Below are 22,202 nucleotides of genomic sequence, written 5' to 3'. Positions count from 1 at the left end.
TTAATCCGGCTAAAGGCTGATATTTCCACGAACTAAACCTGTTTGGGTCAGTGAAGTTGTAATAATATTTGTTCATCCTTAGAATAACTTCTTGCATCAGTGTTGCTTTATACACAGCGTCGAGCTGGCGGTGAGTTTAACCGGGTTTTTTCTGCTGCGTATGTGCTCCATACTCCACTTCGGTTAGGTGTTATACATGGATGTTGCTATCTTAAGACTTGTTCGGGCTTCAAGTCTTTTCGGTAGTGGACCACACATTATCTGGTCCCATGCTGTCAACGAACTACATCGACAACCGCCTTGACGGCAAGTACTCGTAATCACTATTTGAAGGTTTGTAACTGGTAAAAAACCACAAGCGGACGAAATTAATAGAGCACTTAAAGTTTTGTAACCTCTCCCCTGACGTGAGTAAGTTTCGTTCAACCGTCAAATCTCCGTTGAACCCTAGAAGACACAACGGCCGACTTGAATTTCAAATCGATAGTCATGCCTTCGAGAGCCAGAAAAAGTGCGCGACCTATTTTAGCAGGCAATTCATATTGCAAACTTCGGTAGACAGTGCTAAAAGTTTACCAGTTGAAGAAGGAATACAGACTAAACCTTATTCCGCATGGTGGTGCAATCCATCAATGAGACCACTATGCTCCCAGTTAAGCAGCGAAACGAAATTCTGTCCAAGATGTTTCTACTATAAGGTTGGAAGGTATTCCTTTTGTAATCTGCTGGGTGTAGAATCGCCTCCCAGGAGCAACAAAAGGTGATACTTACAATACGTCGACGACAACAAACAATACATAGACCAGACTTTGAGTGCATACAGCTTCAGAACCAGTGAGGATATCGAAGTAACACTCTACGCAAATACACCATTGGAGGTGTGGCATCGCTAATATGAAGTTTGTCGAACCCCACTTTTCAAAGATATGAATATTTTGTATTATGTCATTTTGTGGGTGTGGGAATGCTCCGATTTCGTTCAATATCATGGGAACACGTGTACGTATTTCATCAATATGCCCGAAATTTTACGTAAGGTATCAATTGTGTGGATAAGTAGGGTGTTGTTTGACTGTTCATTGCGATATGCATGACGCTATCTCTGATCTCGATCCGATAGTTATTTGAACTATAAAAGAAAAACAAAACTTTGCCAGAAATAAGACAAGTGATTTATTTCTCTGCCTAGTCTTCGTTTAGCTCGATATACATAGTTGACAAAGCAAAATCATTATGTTTGAGTAATAAACAGAACTATATTTAATTTAGCTATTTGAAATTGTTACAAACTACAGTGTGTTGTTAGAAATCTTACCGGATTCTACCTTCTACAAAGCTACATGGAGGAGGACGAGGTGGCGAGTTGATTATCCCTTTCTGCTGGAATGTCCCGCCTTTGCGAGATCAAGAAAGAATTAAATAAATAGCGAATATACAAGGGAAAAATCTCTGCAGATTTTTAGTAGGTTCAAGGCGCTTTGTCGTATCCTAATACCTAATTGAAGGGAAGGATCCTGGCTTCACAAACGACTGATTTTAAAGTCTACGTATGTTTCCTATAAGGCTGGTCTTATTACCTACTTTGTTGCCAAGATTATTATACACACATTAAACAGCTATTAAAACTGCCTTGCATATAAAAATTTGCAATATTGACATCTAGTCGTTCTGCAAGCAAAAATCGCGATCGTGCTACTAAAACTTAACCTGAACATAACACATATGCATACGCATATCAAATCATGCCACTGCTCTTTATTCTATGTATTTTATTTTTAACTCACAACCTTGCTGGTTGCATCTTCTATTGTGTGTTGCGATAATTAGGAGGTGAAGCAAAATGAAGAATCTAATAATGTAGTAGAAGAATTGAGTACCGAGGAAGTCGAAATCGAAGATTGCTCGGATAGCAGCGAAAGCGTGGTTGCCGAACCAACGAAAATTCAAAATACGGAAGCAGAGCACAAAGTGGTTGGTAGTGAAAAGCAAGATGAGGAGGAAGTAGTTGAGCTAGTTGGAGAAAATAATAGCGAAGAAGAAGAAGTGGAAGCGGGTAATGTACCAAGTCAACCTGAAATAGTCATAGAATATGACAGAGAAAGTGCCAACACTTCGCCTGCACCGACACCAACAGCAACTGTTGTTATTGCGCAACAGAATGTTGCACATAGCAAGTTAGAAGATAACAAAGAAAATAAAGTACTGAACGAAGGAAAAGGAGAAGAAACCGAAAACGCAGAAGAAGCGAATAAGACCGTCTTAAGTGAAGATAGTGTAGTAGAAAACAAACAAGTAAGCACAATGCAATTACTACTTTAACTTTTATTACAATAATTTTCAATATACACAATTAAAGGTTGAATCAAGTGAAAATACTGAAACAACCATTTCTCAGGATCAAGTTGATGCAGTGCAACCTGGACAGTCAAAAGAGGTATGTATTGTTTAAATTTTTTTGATAGTTTCGTTGAAATTTAATATAATTTTGAATTCGTCTGAGGGTGTCAACTTGGCTTTTTTTTGTAAGCTTTTAATAATTTTAAAATCTTAAATCATTCACATATTTCTTATGTTATTTCCATCAAATTCGCTACGTCCACTCAAGGTATGTCTGTCAGGGTGTTTTAACCTCAATCTAGCGAAAGTTGAATTTTGGAGGAGAAAGTGCATAGATGATGCCAATCTTCCTCCATACAGATTTTGTAACATGAGTTTAGCTGGCTGTTAAGCCTACGACTGCGGTGAGATGAGTTTTGTTGAAAGGCAGCAGTTCAATGGACCTTTTACGCTCAACTGCGGGCCGAAAACCATCGTAAACGTACATGTGCAGGTTGTTGCCCAACGTTTGCCGAGTTTTGTATGAGCGCTCGAGCGCAAATGGACAATAAACACCCTCTCCGTTTTCATTTCAATTCCAATGTGGCCAGGGTGCCCTGTTTAGCAAGCTTATCGAATTTGCAGTTTCCGGTCTCTGAGGTCAGGCATTCTAACAATTCGGATAGCAAAGTTACTGATAAAGAGGTCAGAGGTTTTCCGTATTGTCTTGTCCCATCCGACCTTTCCCTCTCAACTTCGACCCATCAGTGAAAAAACCCACTGCGCATCATTTACTACGGGTTCTTCCCTCCCACATAACCCATTTCCTCCCGATGGCTCCTCTACAGCACAACAAGGCTACATATCCCTTTCCTACTTACTAGATATCAAACATAAGCCCTAGCTACTTTACCCTGTCCACTAGCAGACTCGAGCCTCCCAAAGGAGATCGGCCTGTGCAATATTTGTCCTTCCTAGTAAATAAAATCGCAATCAAGCAAGTAGATAAAGGGCTTGTTTATCAAGGGGTCCAATAACCACCTCCAATCTAACATTATTAGACATCTATATCGACGAAGGTGACTCAACCACATGGAAGGGCTTCCTCTAACCAACTCAAAGCACAAAGCAGTGTCGGCCGACCAGCCCTTGCAGTACGCGATTTGAAGTCTCTGGTAGTGAAGTGAGAGTGTTCACTTGGATAAAATTTTACTTGCACGCATGCCACCGGCATGTGATTAGTGCATGGTCACTTTATTTTTTGATAAGTGCAAGCAATTTTAGCTGCTCGTTGAAGCTATGCAGGTTCAATGCTGTCCGATTTCGGGGAGCTGAAACGTTTTAAAGAGTTCAAAGCCCAGCTTGAGTGGCGTTCATTCATAACGTATAATACAGCGGTATCACATAAAGCTCTCCAAGTGATTTCCGTTAACTGGGATCTTGGGAAGTGAGCATTGAAAAGTTGTATCTTTGCAGTGTAGGTTCAAATTAGTGTTTAACAAGTTACAATAGGTTAATAAGTTACTATTCTCATTTGGGCCTCACTTACCTTCTCCTCAGGATTTCCTAGAGATATTTAAATATCGGCTTTGTCATTGTTAGTGGCCGCCCCTTTTCCGATGAGAGAACTCTATTACTCTTCATTAAGTAGTACCAACGCCCGTCAATATGACCCCTGAGCCATCAACAGGTCGATTAACTTGAAGGGGCACAGGATTTCGCTTGACCAACTTTTTTTCCGCATTCCGCAGTTTTTTTTTCAAATTCAAATGGCCGTATTAAAAGATTAAGATAAGATAAATTTTCATCAAAAAATTTAAACATATGACTTTTTAAGGCCCCAGTAATCGAAGAAGAGACTTAATAACTTTACAAAATTAAGTTGCGGGAGTATTACAACCGAACTTAGCTCTTCTTTACCTGTCTTCTAATAATTTTGACAATTCAATTTATTCATCAACACAGGAAAATTGGAATAATACTATTAAGAATATCATTTCGGACATCGATTCAAATATAGAACAGGAAAATTGTGATTTACTAAAGCAACAACAAAAGGAGTTGTTGCAAAAACAACAAGAACTTGTGCAACAAATACGTCAGCAGCAATTAATTGCTCAAAAATTAGCCGATGAAAATCGACTTCATCAACAGCAATTGCAACAACAGCAATTGCAACAACAGCAATTGCAACAACAGCAATTGCAACAACAGCAATTGCAACAACAGCAATTGCAACAACAGCAATTGCAACAACAGCAATTGCAACAACAGCAATTGCAACAGCAGCAATTGCAACAACAGCAATTGCAGCAGCAGCAATCACAGCCCGAGTCTTCCCCACAACCGAAAACACAAAATCTCATAAGCACTTTTGAACAAGCATCTACACCAACACCATCTCAACACAAGGAAAACATTTCAAAGTATTCGACAGTCGAGGAAACGAAAGACGAATTTGGTTACACAAAAAACACAGAAACATACGAATTTAAGGTATGACATATTTTTCAATTCATTCACTTTAGTCTAGCTCATTAAAGTCCTTACATAATTTTAAACATACGTACGCTTTGTGAAACCGTCTAAAATCTATAACTTTTTTTGCTGTGTGAAACATTTTTTTTTTGCTACAGAAACAGAAATAATACCTTTTTAAAAGGACACGGTAAATTAACGAGTTGACCATGGTAAAAAGGTCAAAATCAAACAGTCAAATCCCATATTTCATTCAAACAATTCAGTATATCAAAGTTACATATTTAGATTTACATATTTAGAAATTTTTATTTAAAAATTCCGTAAACTCAGCCGTTGGTACCGCATCTCCTTTGACGTCTCAAAAAATCCGCTTAACTAATTTCAACCAAAATCAAAAAACCAAAAATATTTCGTTAGTACTTGGATAAAAGTAGTTAATGAACTTAGAAAAAACAAGTAAGGAAAGGCTAAGTTCGGGAGTAACCGAACATTTTATACTCTCGCAATTTATTGAAGAAATTTAACCAATACATATATGAGGAATGCAGCTCACCGCATTTTTGAAAAAATAATTAGGTATATGGGAGCTAGGAAAAGATACTTTTGAAAAACCTACAATGAGGTATATGGAAATGTTATGACCCGATTTTAATAATTTTTGGAACAGAGTCACACTATTAGAAGAAAACAATTTCCTCTGAATTAAATTGAGATATCTGAGAGATTTACCCATATTTTCGGTTAAAATTTATCCTTAGGCGCTCAACATGTTCGATATCTGGGGCCTTGAAAAGTTATGGTCCGTTTCGACAATTTTTTTACAAGTGAAGCCTCAGATGATAAGCACTAATTGTGTAAAGTTTTATTCCGTTATCTTCATTGGTTCCTTATGTTTACATTATAAAGTGAAGGAATAGGATGGATTTCAAAATTGAGTTATAAGGAAAGTAGTAGTGGTTGTGAACCGATTTCGCCCATTTTCTGTCAGTGTTATCAGGGTGTCAAGAAAATATTATATACCGAATTTCATTCGAATCGGTCCAGTAGTTCCTGAGATATGGTTTTTGACCCATAAGTGGGCGATGCCACGCCCAATTTTCATTTTGTAAAAATCTGAGTACAGCTCCCTTCTGCTATTTCTTCTGCAAAATTTAGTGTTTCTGACGTTTTTCGTTAGTTAGTTAACTCACTTTCAGTAATTTTCAACCCAACCTTTGTATGGGAGGTGGGCGTGGTTATTATCCGATTTCAACTATTTTCATGGTGTGTGGTGGGGTGTGTAAAAGACCCGACTGCAGAATGTTTGGTTTATATAGATTTATTAGTTTGCGAGTTAAATACAAATAACCGATTTGTGAGCGGGGCCACGCCCACTTCCCCAAAAAAATTACATCCAAATATGCCCCCTCCTAGTGCGATCCTTTATTCCAAATTTTACTTTTATATCTTCATTTATGGCTTAGTTATGACACTTTATGTGTTGTTGGTTTTCGCCATTTTGTGGGCGTGGCAATGGTCCGAATCTGCGCATTTTCGAACTTGTTCTTCTTATGGTGACAAGGAATATTTGTGCCAAGTTTCGTCAAGATATCTGAATTTTTACTCAAGTTACAGCTTGCACAGACGGACAGACATCCGGATTTCAAATCTACTCGTCATCCTGATCACTTTGGTATATATGACTCTATATCTAACTCTTTTAGTTTTAGGTGTTACAAACAACCGTTATGTGAACAAAACTATAATACTCTCTTTAGCAACTTTTGTTGCGAGAGCATAAAAATATTAAAATTTGAATTTTTGACAGAATTTTCGGCAAAAAACTAAAGTTTTTGTTAAAATTTTCGCCATATATTGGCTTTAAAAAAATAGTTGTAATAAAAATAAAACCCTTCATCCATTAGGTAGATAATGTTATTTCAAAGAAGTTTCCAAATTTTAACAAAATTGCTTCAAAACTATTCGAGAAATCGTGTCCACCGACTTAAGAAATTAATTACTAGGAAATTGAACAGAATCGGATTATGACCACGACTACCTCCTATACTAATGTTATGTTGAAAACTGCTAAAAGTACTTTAATTCAATAAGGAAAAACACCACGAAGTTTAGATTTCAATATAAAGAGAAGGACTGAATTTAAATATGTGTTCAAAATTTGAATTAGATCAAAAAACATATTTAAGAAATTACTCGACCAATTTCGAACGAAATTCGGTTCATAATATTTATTTGGCATCACAACGCTATATTTTGAATATATTTTTATTGTATGTACACAACCACGCCCACAATATTGTAGTCCATTTGATTCGTTCACTAGTGCTAACTTTATATATTATAAAGAAAACGATTCAGATCGTTATCAAAGTTCTGGTATATGGGAAGTTCGCGTGGTTGTCAATCGATTTGGTCCATTTTGGCAACATATCATTGGAATGCCAGGAATATACATATTATGATTCGAATTTCATTGAAATCAGTTAAGGTAGTTTCGAAGATATGGTTTTTGACTCATAAGTCGGCGGAGCCACGCCCGTTTAAACTTTTGCATACCAATTTGAGTGCAGCTGGGGCGGGGCCCCACTTTCCCAAAAAAATTACATCCATTTGGGCTATTAAAATATTATGAACCGAAGATAAGAGTTCATTGAAATTGGTCGAGTAGTTTCGGAGACATGGTTTTTGACCCATAAGTGGGCGAAACCACGCCCATTTAAAATTGTGTATACCAGAGAACGGCAAGGGTACACCCTAACAATAAGTGTACCCGAATCAGTTGTGCGTTTACGTTTGTGATCGGCAAACCAAAATATGGCTTGTTGCCTTGTACTGTTAATTTCGAACATGCTCATACGCACAAGCTCAAACCGATTTCGTGCTCTTTTTCTGCATGTACATGAGTTGAGGCAAGAATGATAGAAGACAAGATTACGACATTCGTTTTCAGTTAGCTTGTTAGGGTTTTGATTTCCTGTTGAGTGTCACTTTCACGACCCCAGAACACGCGAGCAAAACAAAAAACAAAAGACAAATTTACAAATTGAACGGTGGTACAAAACAATAAAACCAAAACAAAGAGCTGAATTCAAGGCTAGTGGTTAATTATTATTTAAAATTCTAAGTGAAAAATGTATTAACTTGAAAAAGAAGTCCGCAATGGCAGAATTAAACAACAATAGCACAAAAAAGTCACATAAAAATAATTTTTTTTTCACTTTTCCAACCAACAAAAAAGTTGGCAAAATAGCAAACATTTTGTAACAAAAGATATAATTATACTCTCGCAACAAAAGTTGCTAAAGAGAGTATTATAGTTATGTTCACATAACGGTTGTTTGTAACACCCAAAACTAAACGAGTTAGATATAGGAATATATATACTAAAGTGATCAGGGTGACGAGTGGAGTTCAAATCCGAATGTCTGTTGTCCGTCCGTCCGTCTGTGCAAGCTGTAACTTGAGTAAAAATTAAGATATCTTGGTGAAACTTGGCACACTTATTTCTTGGCACCATAGGAAGGTTGCTTTTGAAAATGCAAAAATCGGACCACTGCCACGCACACAAAATGGCGAAAACGTAAAACACATAAAGTGCCATAACTAAGCCATAAATAAAGCTATGGAAATAAAATTTGGTATGAAGGATCGCACTATGAAGGGGCATATTTGGATATAATTTTTTTTGGGGAAGTGGGCGCGGCCCCGCCCCCTACTAAGTTTTTTGTACATATCTCGCAACTCAATAGAGCTATATAAACCAAACTTTCAGCAGTCCTTTTGTTTAGCCACTTCCTAATACAGTCCAAAAACGAACGAAATCGGATCATAACCAAGCCCACCTCCCATACAAAAGTTAGGTTGAAAATTACTAAAAGTGGGTTAACTCACTAACAAAAAACGTCAGAAACACTAAATTTCACATAAGAAATGGCAGATGAAAGCTGCACTCAGATTTGCTTACTAAATGAAAAATGGGCGTGGCATCGCCCACTTATGGGTCAAAAACCATATCTCAGAAACTACTCGACCGATTTCAATGACATTGGTTTGTAATAGTTTCCTTACATCCCAATGATATGTTGTGAAAATAGGCCAAATCGATTCACAACCACGCCTACTTCCTATATACCAGAACTTTGAAGACAATCTAAATCGTTTACTTTACAATATATAAAGTAAGCACTAGTGAAAATATCGGTGCAGAACTTTGCACAAATACTATGTTAATAGTATGGCAGCCCCATTATAAAAATCCGAAAATTGGACCACAGGTTTTTAAGGCCCCATATATCGAACACGAGGACCTCGGTGGTTATAACCTAATATTATGGTTTCCAACTTTCAATGGACTTTATACAATATTGCAACGGATTTCCAAAATCTGTCGTTTACTCTAAAACTCTACCCTGAGTTCGATCACTGGATTGTCAAATAAAAGTCACACTTTAATGGCTATACACTAATTTTTATTTCTAATTCCTTATAACTTACCATTTTAGTACTCAATACTCTACTTTACAACTCTAACTTATAACTTGTTTACACTTTGCTCGACAACTCTCTTATCAGAACAGTGGGTTGCTGCCAGCCCGGCAGCCCTTATATAGTCGATTGCTAGCATGTTATCGTCACTCGAACATTCTGGCAACTACGAATATCGATGTCTGGATAGATCTGGCAAGTTATCGATTTCGATTGTCAATTCTAGTTTGTTCTGGTGCCATTTTCGTTACAATATATATGACGAATATGTGGGTCAAATTGTGTATTATATAATATTGTAACGGATTTCCAAAATCTGTCGTTTACTCTAAAACTCTACCCTGAGTTCGATCACTGGATTGTCAAATAAAAGTCACTAAGTCTATACACTATTCTTTATTAAAGTCTATACACTAATCTTTATTTCCAATTTAACAAACTTAACACTTTATTACTCAATACTCTAATTTACAACTCTAACTTATAACTTGTTTACACTTTGCTCGACAACTCTCTCCTAAGAATTGTCCTCACTCGACAACTCTCTTATTAGAACTGTGTGTTGCTGCCAGTCCGACAGCCCTTATATAGTCGATTGTAAGCGATACATCGTCACTCGAACATTCTGGCAACTACGAATATCGATCTGTAGATACATCTGGCAAGTTATCGATTTCGATTGTCGATTCTAGTTTGTTCTGGTGCCATTTTCGTTACAATATAAATAAAGTTAAATAAATAAATTGCGAGAGTATAAAATGTTCGGTTACACCCGAACTTAGCCCTTCCTTACTTGTTTTAATTATAAATATGCCTTATTATATTGGATCATTTTATAGATGACGATTTTAGGATTAACGTTCATTGTGATATTTTATCTGCGCATTATTCAATTTGGTTCACTATTTTTCACATTTCCGTTTTCCATTTGACAATTCTTATGTTGCCTATTCCCTTTCGTGGGTCTTGAGCGCGTCACTATGTCGTAATCTTGTCTTCTATCATTCTTGAGTTGAGGCCGACGAAAATGCTAAAGCAAAAGGAATGAGCGAAATTGAGAGCACAACACTTGAGACAAACAATATGTGAGAGACATGTGTATTATTGTTATTCTTACATTAGCTTCATACATGCCATATTTGTTTTTGAATATGCACATATACATACATATATGTGAAATGAAAATAAAATGCCGTGTTTTGCTGCTTCATTGCGTGTTATATATTCATATGTAATTATGTATGTATATATTATATGTAAAAGTTGAAGACACTCGATCTCATAACTGTAAAACGTGAGTGTTTCGCTCACAGCTCATTTTTGCGCATTCATTTTCGTGATCTATCGTTGCTGTTCGCACATTTGCTTTCAGTGCATTGTGCCGTTCTCTTATCTACGCACAATTTTTGGGTGTCTGGTGAAATAGAATCGACGCTTACTGTTTGAGTGAGTGACGAAATGCAAAAACACAAAACACGGAAAGCGATTTATGCGTTTGGTTGTGTTATTCTTTTCTTGCTGTTTGTGAGTGCGACAAGCACTCCACATTTCTAAGTGTGATTCGGATGCCAAAAAGTGACACCCCTGACGTTGAATTTATATTAAAATTGAATCCAAATATGCCCCTTCCAAGTGCGATCCTTTATTCCAAATTTTGCTTTTATAACTTTATTTATGGCTTAGTTATAACACTTTATATATGTTTGCGGTTATTGCCATTTTGTGGGCGTGGCAGTGGTCCGTCTACCCCCATCTTCGAAGTAAACCTTCTTAAGGCGCCAAGGTATCCGTCTTTCAAGTTTCATCAAGATATCTCAATTTTTACTCAAGTTACAGCTTCCACGGACGGACGGACAGACGGACAGACAGGCAGACTGTGAAGTGTTTTAAGGGGTTATATACATATGTTGAAATCGGTAAAAAAAATTCTAAAATTTTAATAGAGATTTAAACAGTAGAAGCGAAGTTATAGCGTTTTTCACCTCGCTCCGCTACACTAGACAAAATTGTACTTAAAACTTTAAACGCATTTATCTCGAAATCAAGTTTTCCCGAAAAAGTCATTGCGCTGACTTGGATTGCCGAAAGAGTTTTTAACCGATTTCATATTTTTTATACTCTCGCGACAAAAGTTGCTAAGAGAGCATTATAGTTTTGTTTACATAACGGTTGTTTGTAAGTCATAAAACTAAACGAGTTAGATATAGGGTTATATATATCAAAATGGTCAGGGTGTGTCTCGTCACGTGAAAATCCGAATGTTTGTCTGTCCGTCCGTTCGTCCGTCCGTACAACGGATATGTATGTATGTGATTGGCGTTCAACCGTTTAGCCGGTTATAGCCGCATCGATGAGAGCGCGCCACTCCTCTCTTTCCTTCGCAGTTCAGCGCCAGTTGGAGATTCCAAGTGTAACCAGGTCGCTCTCCACCTGGTCCCTCCAACGGAGTGGAGGCCTTCCCCTTCCTCGGCTTCCTCCGGAGGGTACTGCATTGCACACTTTCAGAGCTGGAGGGTTTTCGTCCATTCGGACAACATGACCTAGCCAGCGTAGCCGCTGTCTTTTAATTCGCTGAACTATGTCAACGTCGTCGTATAACTCGTACAGCTCATCGTTCCATCGTCTGCGGTATTCGCCGTTGCCAATGTTCTGAGGTCCGTAAATCTTGAGCAAAATTTTCCTCTCGAAAACTCCTAGTGTCATCTCATCTGATGTTGACATCGTCCAAACTTCTGCACCATAAAGCAGGACGGGAATGATAAGCGACTTGTAGAGTTTGATTTTGGTTCGTCGAGAGAGGACTTCACTTTTCAATTGCCTACTCAGTCCAAAGTAGCACCTGTTGGCAAGAGTTATTCTGCGCTGGATTTCGAGGCTGACATTGTTGGTGTTGTTGATACTGGTTCCCAGGTATACGAAATTATCTACAACTTCGAAGTTATGACTGTCAACAGTGACGTGGGAGCCAAGACTCGAATACGCCGACTGTTTGCTTAATGACAGGAGATATTTCGTCTTGTCCTCATTTACCTCCAGACCCATTCGCTTCGCCTCCTTATCCATGCGGGGAAAAGCAGAACTAACGGCGCGGGTGTTGTTTCCAATGATATCGATATCATCGGCGTACGCCAGTAGCTGTACACTCTTATAGAAGCAGCTCGTATTATTTTCTCCATTATTTTTAAAGAAATCACACGAGAGTGAGTCACCTTGTCTGAAACCTCGTCTGGTATCGAACGGCTCGGAGAGGTCCTTCCCGATCCTGACGGAGCTCTTGGTGTTGCTCAACGTCAGTTGCGTTACACAGCCGTATTAGTTTTGCGGGGATACCAAATTCAGACATCGCGGCATAAAGGCAACTCCTTTTCGTGCTGTCGAAAGCAGCTTTAAAGTCGACAAAGAGATGGTGTGTGTCGATTCTATTTTCATGGGTCTTCTCCAAAATTTGGCGCTTGGTGAATATCTGGTCTGTTGTTGATTTTCCAGGTCTAAAGCCACACTGATAAAGTCCAATAAGTTTGTTGACAGTGGGCTTTAGTCTTACACACAATACGCTCGACAGAACCTTATACGCGATGTTGAGGAGGCTTATCCCACGGTAATTGACGCAAATTGTGGGGTCTCCCTTTTTGTGTATTGGGCAGAGCACACTGAGATTCCAATCGTCAGGCATGCTTTCTTCCGACCATATTCTGCAAAGAAGCTGATGCATGCACCTTATCAGTTCTTCGCCGCCGTATTTGAATAGTTCTGCCGGTAATCTATCGGCCCCCGCTGCTTTGTTGTTCTTCAAGCGGGTAATTGCTATTCGAATTTCTTCATGGTCGGGTAATGAAACATCTGTTCCATCGTCATCGATTGGGGGATCGGGTTCGCCATCTCCTGGTGTTGTACTCTCACTGCCATTCAGCAGGTCGGAGAAGTGTTCCCTCCATAATCCCAGTATGCCCTGGACATCGGTTACCAGATTACCACCTTGGTCTCTACATGAGGATGCTCCGGTCTTGAAACCTTCGTTAAGTCGCTTCATTTTTTCATAAAATTTTCGAGCATTCCCTCTGTCTGCCAGCTTCTCAAGCTCCTCGTACTCACTCATTTCGGCCTCTTTCTTTTTTTGTCTGCAGATGCGTCTCGCTTCCCTCTTCAGCTCTCGGTATTTATCCCATCCCGCACGTGTTGTGGTCGTTTGCAACGTTGCGAGGTAGGCAGTCTGTTTTCTCTCCGCTGCGAGACGGCATTCCTCATCGTACCAGCTGTTTTTTTGACTTTTCCGAAAGCCAATGGTTTCGGTTGCAGTGGTACGTAGTGAGTTTGAGATGCCGTCCAACAGTTCCCTTATACCGAGATGCTGATGAGTGCTCTCAGAGAGCAGGAGTGCAAGTCGAGTAGAGTATTTCGTGGCTGTCTGTTGCGTTTGCAGCTTTTCGACGTCGAACCTTCCTTGTGTTTGTTGACGGGCGTTCTTTGCTGCACAGAGGCGGGTGCGTATCTTCGCTGCAACCAGATAATGGTGCGAGTCTATATTTGGTCCTCAGAGCGTACGCACGTCTAAAACACTGTAGATATGTCTTCCGTCTATCACAACGTGATCGATTTGGTTACGCGTGTTTCGATCAGGAGACAGCCAAGTAGCTTAATGTATTTTCATATGCGGGAATCTGGTACTACAGACGACCATATTACGGGCCCCAGCGAAGTCGATCAGCCTCAGGCCGTTTGGCGATGTTTCGTCATGGAGGCTGAATTTTCCGACTGTTGTGCCAAAGACACCTTCTTTACCCACTCTGGCGTTAAAATGGCCAAGCACGATTTTGACATCGTGGCGGGGGCAGCGCTCATAGGTGCGTTCTAGCCGCTCATAGAAAACAACTTTGGTCACATAGTCCTTCTCTTCCGTTGGGGCGTGGGCGCAAATAAGCGATATGTTGAAGAATCTCGCTTTTATGCGGATTGTGGCTAGACGTACATCCACCGGGGTGAATGCCAGGACTCGGCGACGGAGTCTCTCTCCCAGTATAAATCCAACACCAAATTTGCGCTCCTTTATATGGCCGCTGTAGTAGATGTCACAAGGACCCACCTACTTCCGTCCTTGTCCCGTCCATGGCACTTCTTGGATGGCGGTGATGTCAGCCTTTAGTCGTATGAGGACATCAACCAGCTGGGCAGAGGCACCTTCCCAATTATGGGTCCGGACATTCCAGGTGCATGCCCTTAAATCATTATCCTTAAAACGTTTGCATGTTTTTTTTGGTACTTCGTTTTTATGTGGTGGGTCCCAAGCCCTACGCACAACCGCAGAAGCGGGTTCGCCTTCTCACTTTAGCTCGCCTTCAAACGGATGCTTGTTAGCTACCCAGAGGATACTTGGTCTATAACCGAAAGTCGTGAGTTGCTTGAAACATGTGGAGAAGAATCGTTTCTGGAAACTCCCAAGTGAATGACAATCAAAAACTTTCCTCACTTACGTGAACTTCTCCATCCTCCGTACAACGGATAACTTGAGTAAAAATTGAGATATCTTAATGAAACTTGGAACACATGTTCCTTGGGACCGTGAGAGGGTTGCTTTAAAAATTAACAAAATCGGACCACTGCCACGCCCACGAAATGGCGAAAACCGAAAACACATAATTTGTCATAACAAAGCCATAAATAAAGTTATAAAAGTAAAATTTGGAACAAAGAATCGTATTAGGAAGGGGCATATTTGGATGTAATTTTTTTGGGAAAGTGGGCGTGCCTCCGCCCCCAAATCGGTTATTTGTATATATCTCGCAAACTAATGAAGCTATATAAACCAAACTTCATGCAGTCGGTTCTCTTACGCTCCCCACCACACGCCATGAAAATAGTTGAAATCGGATAATAACCACGCCCATCTCCCATACAAAGGTTATGTTGAAAATTATTAAAAGTGGGTTATCTCGGTACATAATATTTTCTTGACACCCTGATGACACGTGTGGAAAATGGATGAAATCGGTTCACAACCACGACAACTTTCCATGTAACTCAATTTTGAACTCCATCTTATTGCTTCACTTTATAATATATACATACATAATTAACCAATGAAGATAGTGAAAAAAACAACTTTACACAAATACTGTATTTGATCTGTGACATCACTTGTGAAAAAATAGTCGAAATAGGACTATAACTTTTCAAAGCCCCGAATATCGAATATGAAGAATCCAGTGCCCCATGGTATTTGTTCACCGGTATTTCGGTAAATCTCTCAGGTATCTTAATTTAATTCAGAGGAAATATTTTTTCTCTATTAGTGTGTTTCTGTACAGAAATGGTTAAAATCGGGTCATAACTTCCCATAGCTCTCATATACCTAATTATAGGATTTTCAAATTTGGTCAAATTGTGTGTTATCTTAATAAGAATATGTCAATAAATTGCGAGAGTATAAAATGTTCGGTTGCACCCGAACTTAGCCCTTCCTTACTTGTTTTTAATTGTTGTAATTTATTTCACATTTTCTTTTAAATTTAATATCAATTTTTTTCATTTTCAATACATTTCATCAGATGAAAAAGTAGCCTTTTTGAGAAAATCGTCCCCGTTTGTAGAATTTTTTTTCTCATTACAATGAACGAACAAATTCCCATACTAACGAAAATTGTTTGATTTTAAGCTTTCAATTGAGCTAATGCACTGGAATCATAGTCACGGCAAACCAAACGCGCTTTGCGTAAAATGTCATAACAACTTTGACAATTATTAGTGTTTTTTATGTTCTAGAGCTGATTTTGCAGATTAGTCATTGTACTACGCCAGCCTACTCTTTCCCAAAAAAATTCTTCATAAAATTGATACGTCGGATTTTGGGTTAAATTGAAATCTTATTGTAGCGACAATGAAAAAACCCTGTTCATTTATTTAATAAAATTCAAAATGGACATTTCATAGGTCTATGGACCAAGAGAAAACAAATGGACCAAAACGGCAACCCCAGGATGCCACAATACGATAAATAAACGTCGATAAAATCTGTCTCTAATCAGCAGTTGACTGAGCAGGTTTATGCGGACGAAGTTATATTTTTTATGTATGAAATGAAAACAGTTATTTCATTGTAAAATAACATAAAAATACTTTTTTTAAATTATTACATTACCCAATTTTACTATAATTTATATTAAATATAAAATATTATTAATGTTTACATTCATTAGCACGTACACAAATTTGTATAGTGTAATCGTGCGGCAGGGATAAAGGGATGTCCAACTGTCCAACAGTGTGAGAGCGTCTCAAAATTTGTTTTTTTATAACATATGGTATATTAGAACAGTCGGTTTTCGAACTTTCAGTGGTAAATAAAGTGAATTAATACGTATCAACTGGCAATTAATACATTTTTTATTATTTTCCATGGAAAATTAAAATCCCGATTTCCCGAAATTATATGATGGCAAATTGAAAGGTTTTCATTGGTAAAACAACTGAACACCGATCATTGAGTCGAGTGTCAAAATAAACGCTCCAAGGCTCTTACACCAATTGAAGTCGTTCTTTGAACTTGGTTGGTTTGAACTTTCATAAGAAAAAGGTTTTGCTCAACTAGACCTCAGGGTAATTGAGTTACCAACGAGTGACTTTCGGAATTTGTAAATAAAAATTTCACAATATACTGTCTAAATATGTAGCTTTGATATGCTGAATTGTAATATAAGATATGTCTTTTTCAACTTGAAAACCAACTAACCTCTTAAGCTTTCTGTTAGTCAAAACACAAAATTTTTTGTAGTTTTAGTAGTGTAAGATTTACTTATTATTTTTACTTTATTATTATAACAGTTGAATTTCCCTAACGCGATTCACCACTCGATAATCCACAAAAAAACTTCGAGTTAGACGGACTTCGAGTTATAGAAGTTTCCATTAAAACGTACAACTATATTGATAGGTACTCTTTAAAATTGTGCCGCGATTGGAAAATCTTAAATTTTGTATTAAGCCCTCGTCGAAAAGTTATATTTATGGAAGGAAATTTGTATTAAATTTGACTCCTAAACGCAATTTAAGGGTTCGAGTTATGGAGATCTTCGAGTTTTAGAAGTTCGAGTTATGTAAGTTCAACTGTATGTCAAAAATTGTGTGTTCCCAAGCATATTTTCGCAATATTAATTATACTCTCGCAACAAAAGTTGCTAAAGAGAGTATTATAATTTTGTCCACATAACGGTTGTTTGTAAGTCCTAAAACTAAACGAGTTAGATATAGGGTTATATATATCAAAGTGATCAAGGTGACGAGTAAAGTTCAAATCCGGATGTCTGTCTGTCCGTCCAAAAATGAAAGAAATCGGATACTAACCACGCCCACCTCCCATACAAAGGTTTGGTTGCAAATGACTAAAAGTGCGTTAACTCACTAACGAGAAACGTCAGAAACACCAAATTTTACATAAGAAATGGCAGAAGGAAGCTGCACTGAGATTTTTTTACAAAATGGAAAATGGGTGTGGCGTCGCCCACTTATAGGTCAAAAACCATATCTCAAGAACTACTCTACCGATTTCAATGAAATTCGGTATATAACACGTTCTTGACACCCTGATGACACTGGTGGAATATGGTCGAAATCGGTTCACAACTACGCCTACTTCCCATATAACTCAATTTTGAATCCTTCTGATTCTTTCACTTTATAATGTATACATAAGGAACCGATAAAGATAGCGAAATAAAACTTTATACAAATACTGTATTTGAGCTGTGACATCACTTGTGGAAAAATTGTCAAAATCGAACCATGACTTTTCAAGGCCCCTGATGTCAAACTCAGTGCCTAAGGGTAATTTTTCACCGAAAACATATGTAGGTAAATCTCTAAATAAATTGCGAGAGTATAAAATGTTCGGTTGCACCCGAACTTAGCCTTTCCTTACTTGTTTTTATTTAGATTCATTGTATACATACTTTAACATTACGTTATTTCAATGTATTTGATTTGCTATTTGAGGCGCTGTGTTCCATCTAGGAGCTTTGGGAAAATATATACAATATATATATATATATATATATATATGTATATTCTGCTGGTCACAGCTAATCTTGCCGGGATGCTTTAATACTACATATATTAATTTTCATAGTATTATAATATAAATGTTGACTCAGAAAAAAAAAAAATGGAAACTCTGTATTTAACAAAAGAGCGAAAACATTACCAGAAGAAAATTCAAATTCGTCTTTGTTTTTATTTGCTGTGCGGCATACAAACACACCTGTTACACAGACACACTCACCAAAAGTATGTGTTTCATACGCCGCCATACTATAAATATATTTTATACATATATTATTCTACTCGATGCTGCTCTGCTTCTTCTGCAATGCAGTGCTTTTGTATATATTTACACAGCTACATAACATAATCGTAGCACTATTCATTCGACAACATGAGCACGCGTATAAAGTGTATCAATTAAAATGACGCTAATATGGAGGCTGAATTTTGAATACTTTTCTGATCTATAATATTTGTTGGTAACGATCGTTGCATTTGCAATAAAATCAAATCAAATCCGGTCATTGTAAGATGTACGAGAAGAGTCAAAGTGCTGCCAATTTGTATAGTTATGCGGATAACGCATGTACAGATCAGATGGGTGGTTTTCAAAACGGCAATAATGTGCGAAAATCGCACACAACGGACAATTGCATGGTGGAACGGAAACGCGGCCTAAAACCTAGCGATCGACGTAATCCACTCAAGAAACAATTTCTCATATCTTTAAGTAAACAAATATGGCGTAAAAGTGATGTAAGTTAGTGTGCAAAAATATTCGAGATTCCAATGTGAAAAAAGTACATATGTACTATATGTACTCTATATATACATATGTATATACATATATGCTAAGTTCCTAGTTGAAACACATACAGTATGCATTGCTGTCTTTAAATTGGCTTCAGTCTAATTATTAGACTCTCCTGGTTAAATACGCTATATCACATATAATAGATGCTTCGGATAAAATTTCTTTGTGTGACAATGCATATTGACATTTTTTCGTTGTAATGAACTTTTTAGAATTCAAATCCGCGAAGCATATTACTGCACAGAGCATTTTATCCGACTTCATTGACATGTTAAAAAATTTATGAATAACAAGTGAGGAAAGGCGATCGGGAGTAAGCGAAAATTTCATACTCTGGCCAAAGACGATGAAATATTTTTTTGTGAAAACTTTAGCTATTCCAATAGTAATATTACGATATTTAGGGTATATTATGGGTAGGGGAATGTCTGGACTAGACTCAGTTGCTTTTCTACTAATAGCACAGCCACACAAAAAAATTGGTTCCGAACTGGGGGTCTTACTATATGTACCTAATGTTTTCTGGTCTCGCTGAATCCGAGGTCCACTTAACCCCATCTTTTTCTTCTTCTTCGGGGTCGATGATTACGAGTCACGAGTAACTTTCGCAACACATACTGAACGACTTGCAATGTCTGTCTGCCAGTCATTCCTCTATTTCAACTAGCGACAACTTCAGTAAAAATTAAGATATCTTAATAACACGTGTACCATATATCCATAATTTGGCAAAATCTTTCTTTCTATTTTAATCGTTTCATATTTAATTAACTAAATTCGCTTATGAAGGAGTCAACAAATGCTTCAAAACATATCGATTTGCATAAAATATTCACACCAGCAACAGATAACGATGCAGTTCTTCCAAGAAATCGTAAGTACAACCAAAGTATTAAGAAAAACATACAAAGGTGATACGTTTTTATATACAATCACGAATATGCAAATCGAATTGCTTGAAATGAAGCATAAAACTAACAGTATACATAAAAGTATTTAAATAAATATTAAATTTTTTATCTTGCTAGTAGTGCTTTTATATTTCCTTATTGCAAATTACTCACACGCATTTCAATACCCACATATAATACATATACAAAGTATTTATAATGGAATAACATATGATTTTAATATTAATAGACTTCTCGCACAGCCAAATTAGGTATATAATTGAGAAAGCAGTTTTTACCGTTCGCACTCGATTAACGAACAGCTGTTGGACATTTTTGTTTTGCTGTTCATAAGCAGTTGGTAGATTTCAGCAGCTAATTGATAACAACAAAAAAATATTTTTTTTGGGGTTTCTGTTCTCATGCTTGAATTCTGATTCTAGACATTAAAAACACTTAAATATTAATCTTTAGTTCTTTAAGTTTGCTTTGGGCTGATCTGCATCGATAAGTATATCTTAATTTATTTCATAAATCAAAGATGGCAGCACTTTGATTAACCCGAAAGTAAACAGTATTATTATTTGTAAGAGGCACAGTAGTGAATGTTAACCTGTTTATTATAGCTGTAACAACAATATTAGTGTATTACTCAGTTAAAAAATGGCATCAAGTCAGTGTAAAAATGATGTTGATTCATTCTGTTTTATTTGCGGTGAATTTATTCAAGTTAGAAGTAAAAAAATTTGCTTTATCAACAAATTTGAAACTTTGCGAAGCCTATGAAGCCCATTTTAACCTAAAAGTCAGTAATCAAAATAATCTATAGTGAAATTATAGAAAAAATATAAAAATCAGTAATTTCTTCTTAAAAATCGAAAAATTGCTCTAATTTCTGCGAAAGCAAACTTTAACCGGGAAACATTTTTTTCCTTATTTTTGTCATAGGAGAAACTAAAATTTAACATGTAGATGTCAGACCCAAAAATCGTGTTGACCGGTGTAATTTAACAATAAACACAGTCAAATTTACAGCGTGGACAACAATCCTTAAATCTGCATTCCAGTTTCAACTCGACTTGTATTCGATTCAAAATTAATGTAGAAAAAAATTATATTTTTCTTTTGTATGATAAATCGTTCTAAATCAAGGCTTTAATTGAACAAAAGCCGGTTAATTTTTCGATTAACTCCTGTGCGAAAAGGCTATAAACTACTAAAGCCACGTCAACCAAAAACAAAAAACATTCGTTTCACCAGTACATGCTATAGGGGGAAGCTGCGGAAAATAGGTGATATATATGTATATTCTCCTAGGTATCCATTCTTAATGGATTCGCAATAGTCGAAACTAAAAATTCTATATATCGGCCTACGTTTTTTCTGGTCTACATGTATTGGATATGAGATTTTTCTTAATTTTTTTAATCTTTTTCCGATTTTTGTCTGTACAGTGCTATCCTCTACCGACAGGAGAAAAACAAATGGATTAAATTATCCTTAATTAATTAAAATTGCTTCTATATTGTGTAACTCTACTTATTTACCTAATTTTGTTTATATTTTTAAGAATATAGTTTATTTTTTAAAAGAAATGTCTAGCACTCCTTTTTCTTGTTTTCTTTAGAACAGACCAAAAAAAAAAATGAGCCTATGCTGTTGTTAATACTTCACCTAATATACGCAATTAAGACAATAAATGAATACAATGAATTTACAAAAAACGTATCACCTATTTATATTTCAACTTACATAAATCTAATAAATTTTCTATGATTTCAAACGAAATTTAAACTCTCTAGGCAAATTGTACTCCTCATCGGCGTTTTATTCACCTGCTTTGCATCCAACAGTGGAAGATCAGGTTGAACTAGCGCGCAGAATTTCGCATTCTTTGAGCGACATAAGCAACCAGAAATCGAAAGGTCAATCAATGTATGTGAATCGCAAAAAGCGCTCGGTTAAATGGGTGCACGAAGGTGCTGGCCAAGGTACGATATTCTTAACGTACATATATGTATAACTAAATGTGTACACGCTGACAAACCTATGTGTACTAATCAGAAAATGTTGTTCCCTTTTTTATTTAGAGCTTAGTAATACAAATATAATATTCATTAAAGCGTTGGGGAGCACACTAAAATATACATATATTGATCTAGTAAGGAGAAATACCAATTCACGAC

The 22,202-nt window shown here is 37.1% G+C and overlaps 1 protein-coding gene and 1 long non-coding RNA gene across 7 annotated transcripts in view; one reads left to right on the top strand and one right to left on the bottom strand.

Moving 5' to 3' along the window:
* LOC105218330 (putative mediator of RNA polymerase II transcription subunit 26) overlaps nt 1-22,202 on the top strand; it is a 43,499-nt gene that overhangs the window by 9,176 nt on the left and 12,121 nt on the right. For 3 of the 6 annotated variants that reach the window (XM_054235439.1, XM_054235437.1, XM_054235441.1), the window contains exons 3-7: nt 1,828-2,292; nt 2,357-2,434; nt 4,282-4,812; nt 19,916-20,000; nt 21,819-22,007. In XM_054235439.1, the coding sequence (XP_054091414.1) occupies nt 1,828-2,292; nt 2,357-2,434; nt 4,282-4,812; nt 19,916-20,000; nt 21,819-22,007 (1,348 nt within the window). The remainder of the gene's footprint in view (nt 1-1,827; nt 2,293-2,356; nt 2,435-4,281; nt 4,813-19,915; nt 20,001-21,818; nt 22,008-22,202) is intronic. The other 3 variants (XM_054235440.1, XM_054235438.1, XM_029044219.2) reach the window with 2 other exon arrangements.
* LOC128923069 (uncharacterized) lies at nt 4,568-11,993 on the bottom strand. The gene is made up of 2 exons (XR_008472144.1): nt 10,076-11,993; nt 4,568-9,980 (listed from the first exon to the last, which is right to left on the bottom strand). It is a non-coding gene; the product is annotated as an uncharacterized LOC128923069 (long non-coding RNA).

Source organism: Zeugodacus cucurbitae, chromosome X, assembly GCF_028554725.1.
Source record: "Zeugodacus cucurbitae isolate PBARC_wt_2022May chromosome X, idZeuCucr1.2, whole genome shotgun sequence".
In the NCBI taxonomy this organism is placed as follows: Eukaryota; Metazoa; Arthropoda; class Insecta; order Diptera; family Tephritidae; genus Zeugodacus; species Zeugodacus cucurbitae.
The sequence above is the reverse complement of the archived record's forward strand: the minus strand, read 5'-3'. Positions and strand labels throughout refer to the sequence as shown.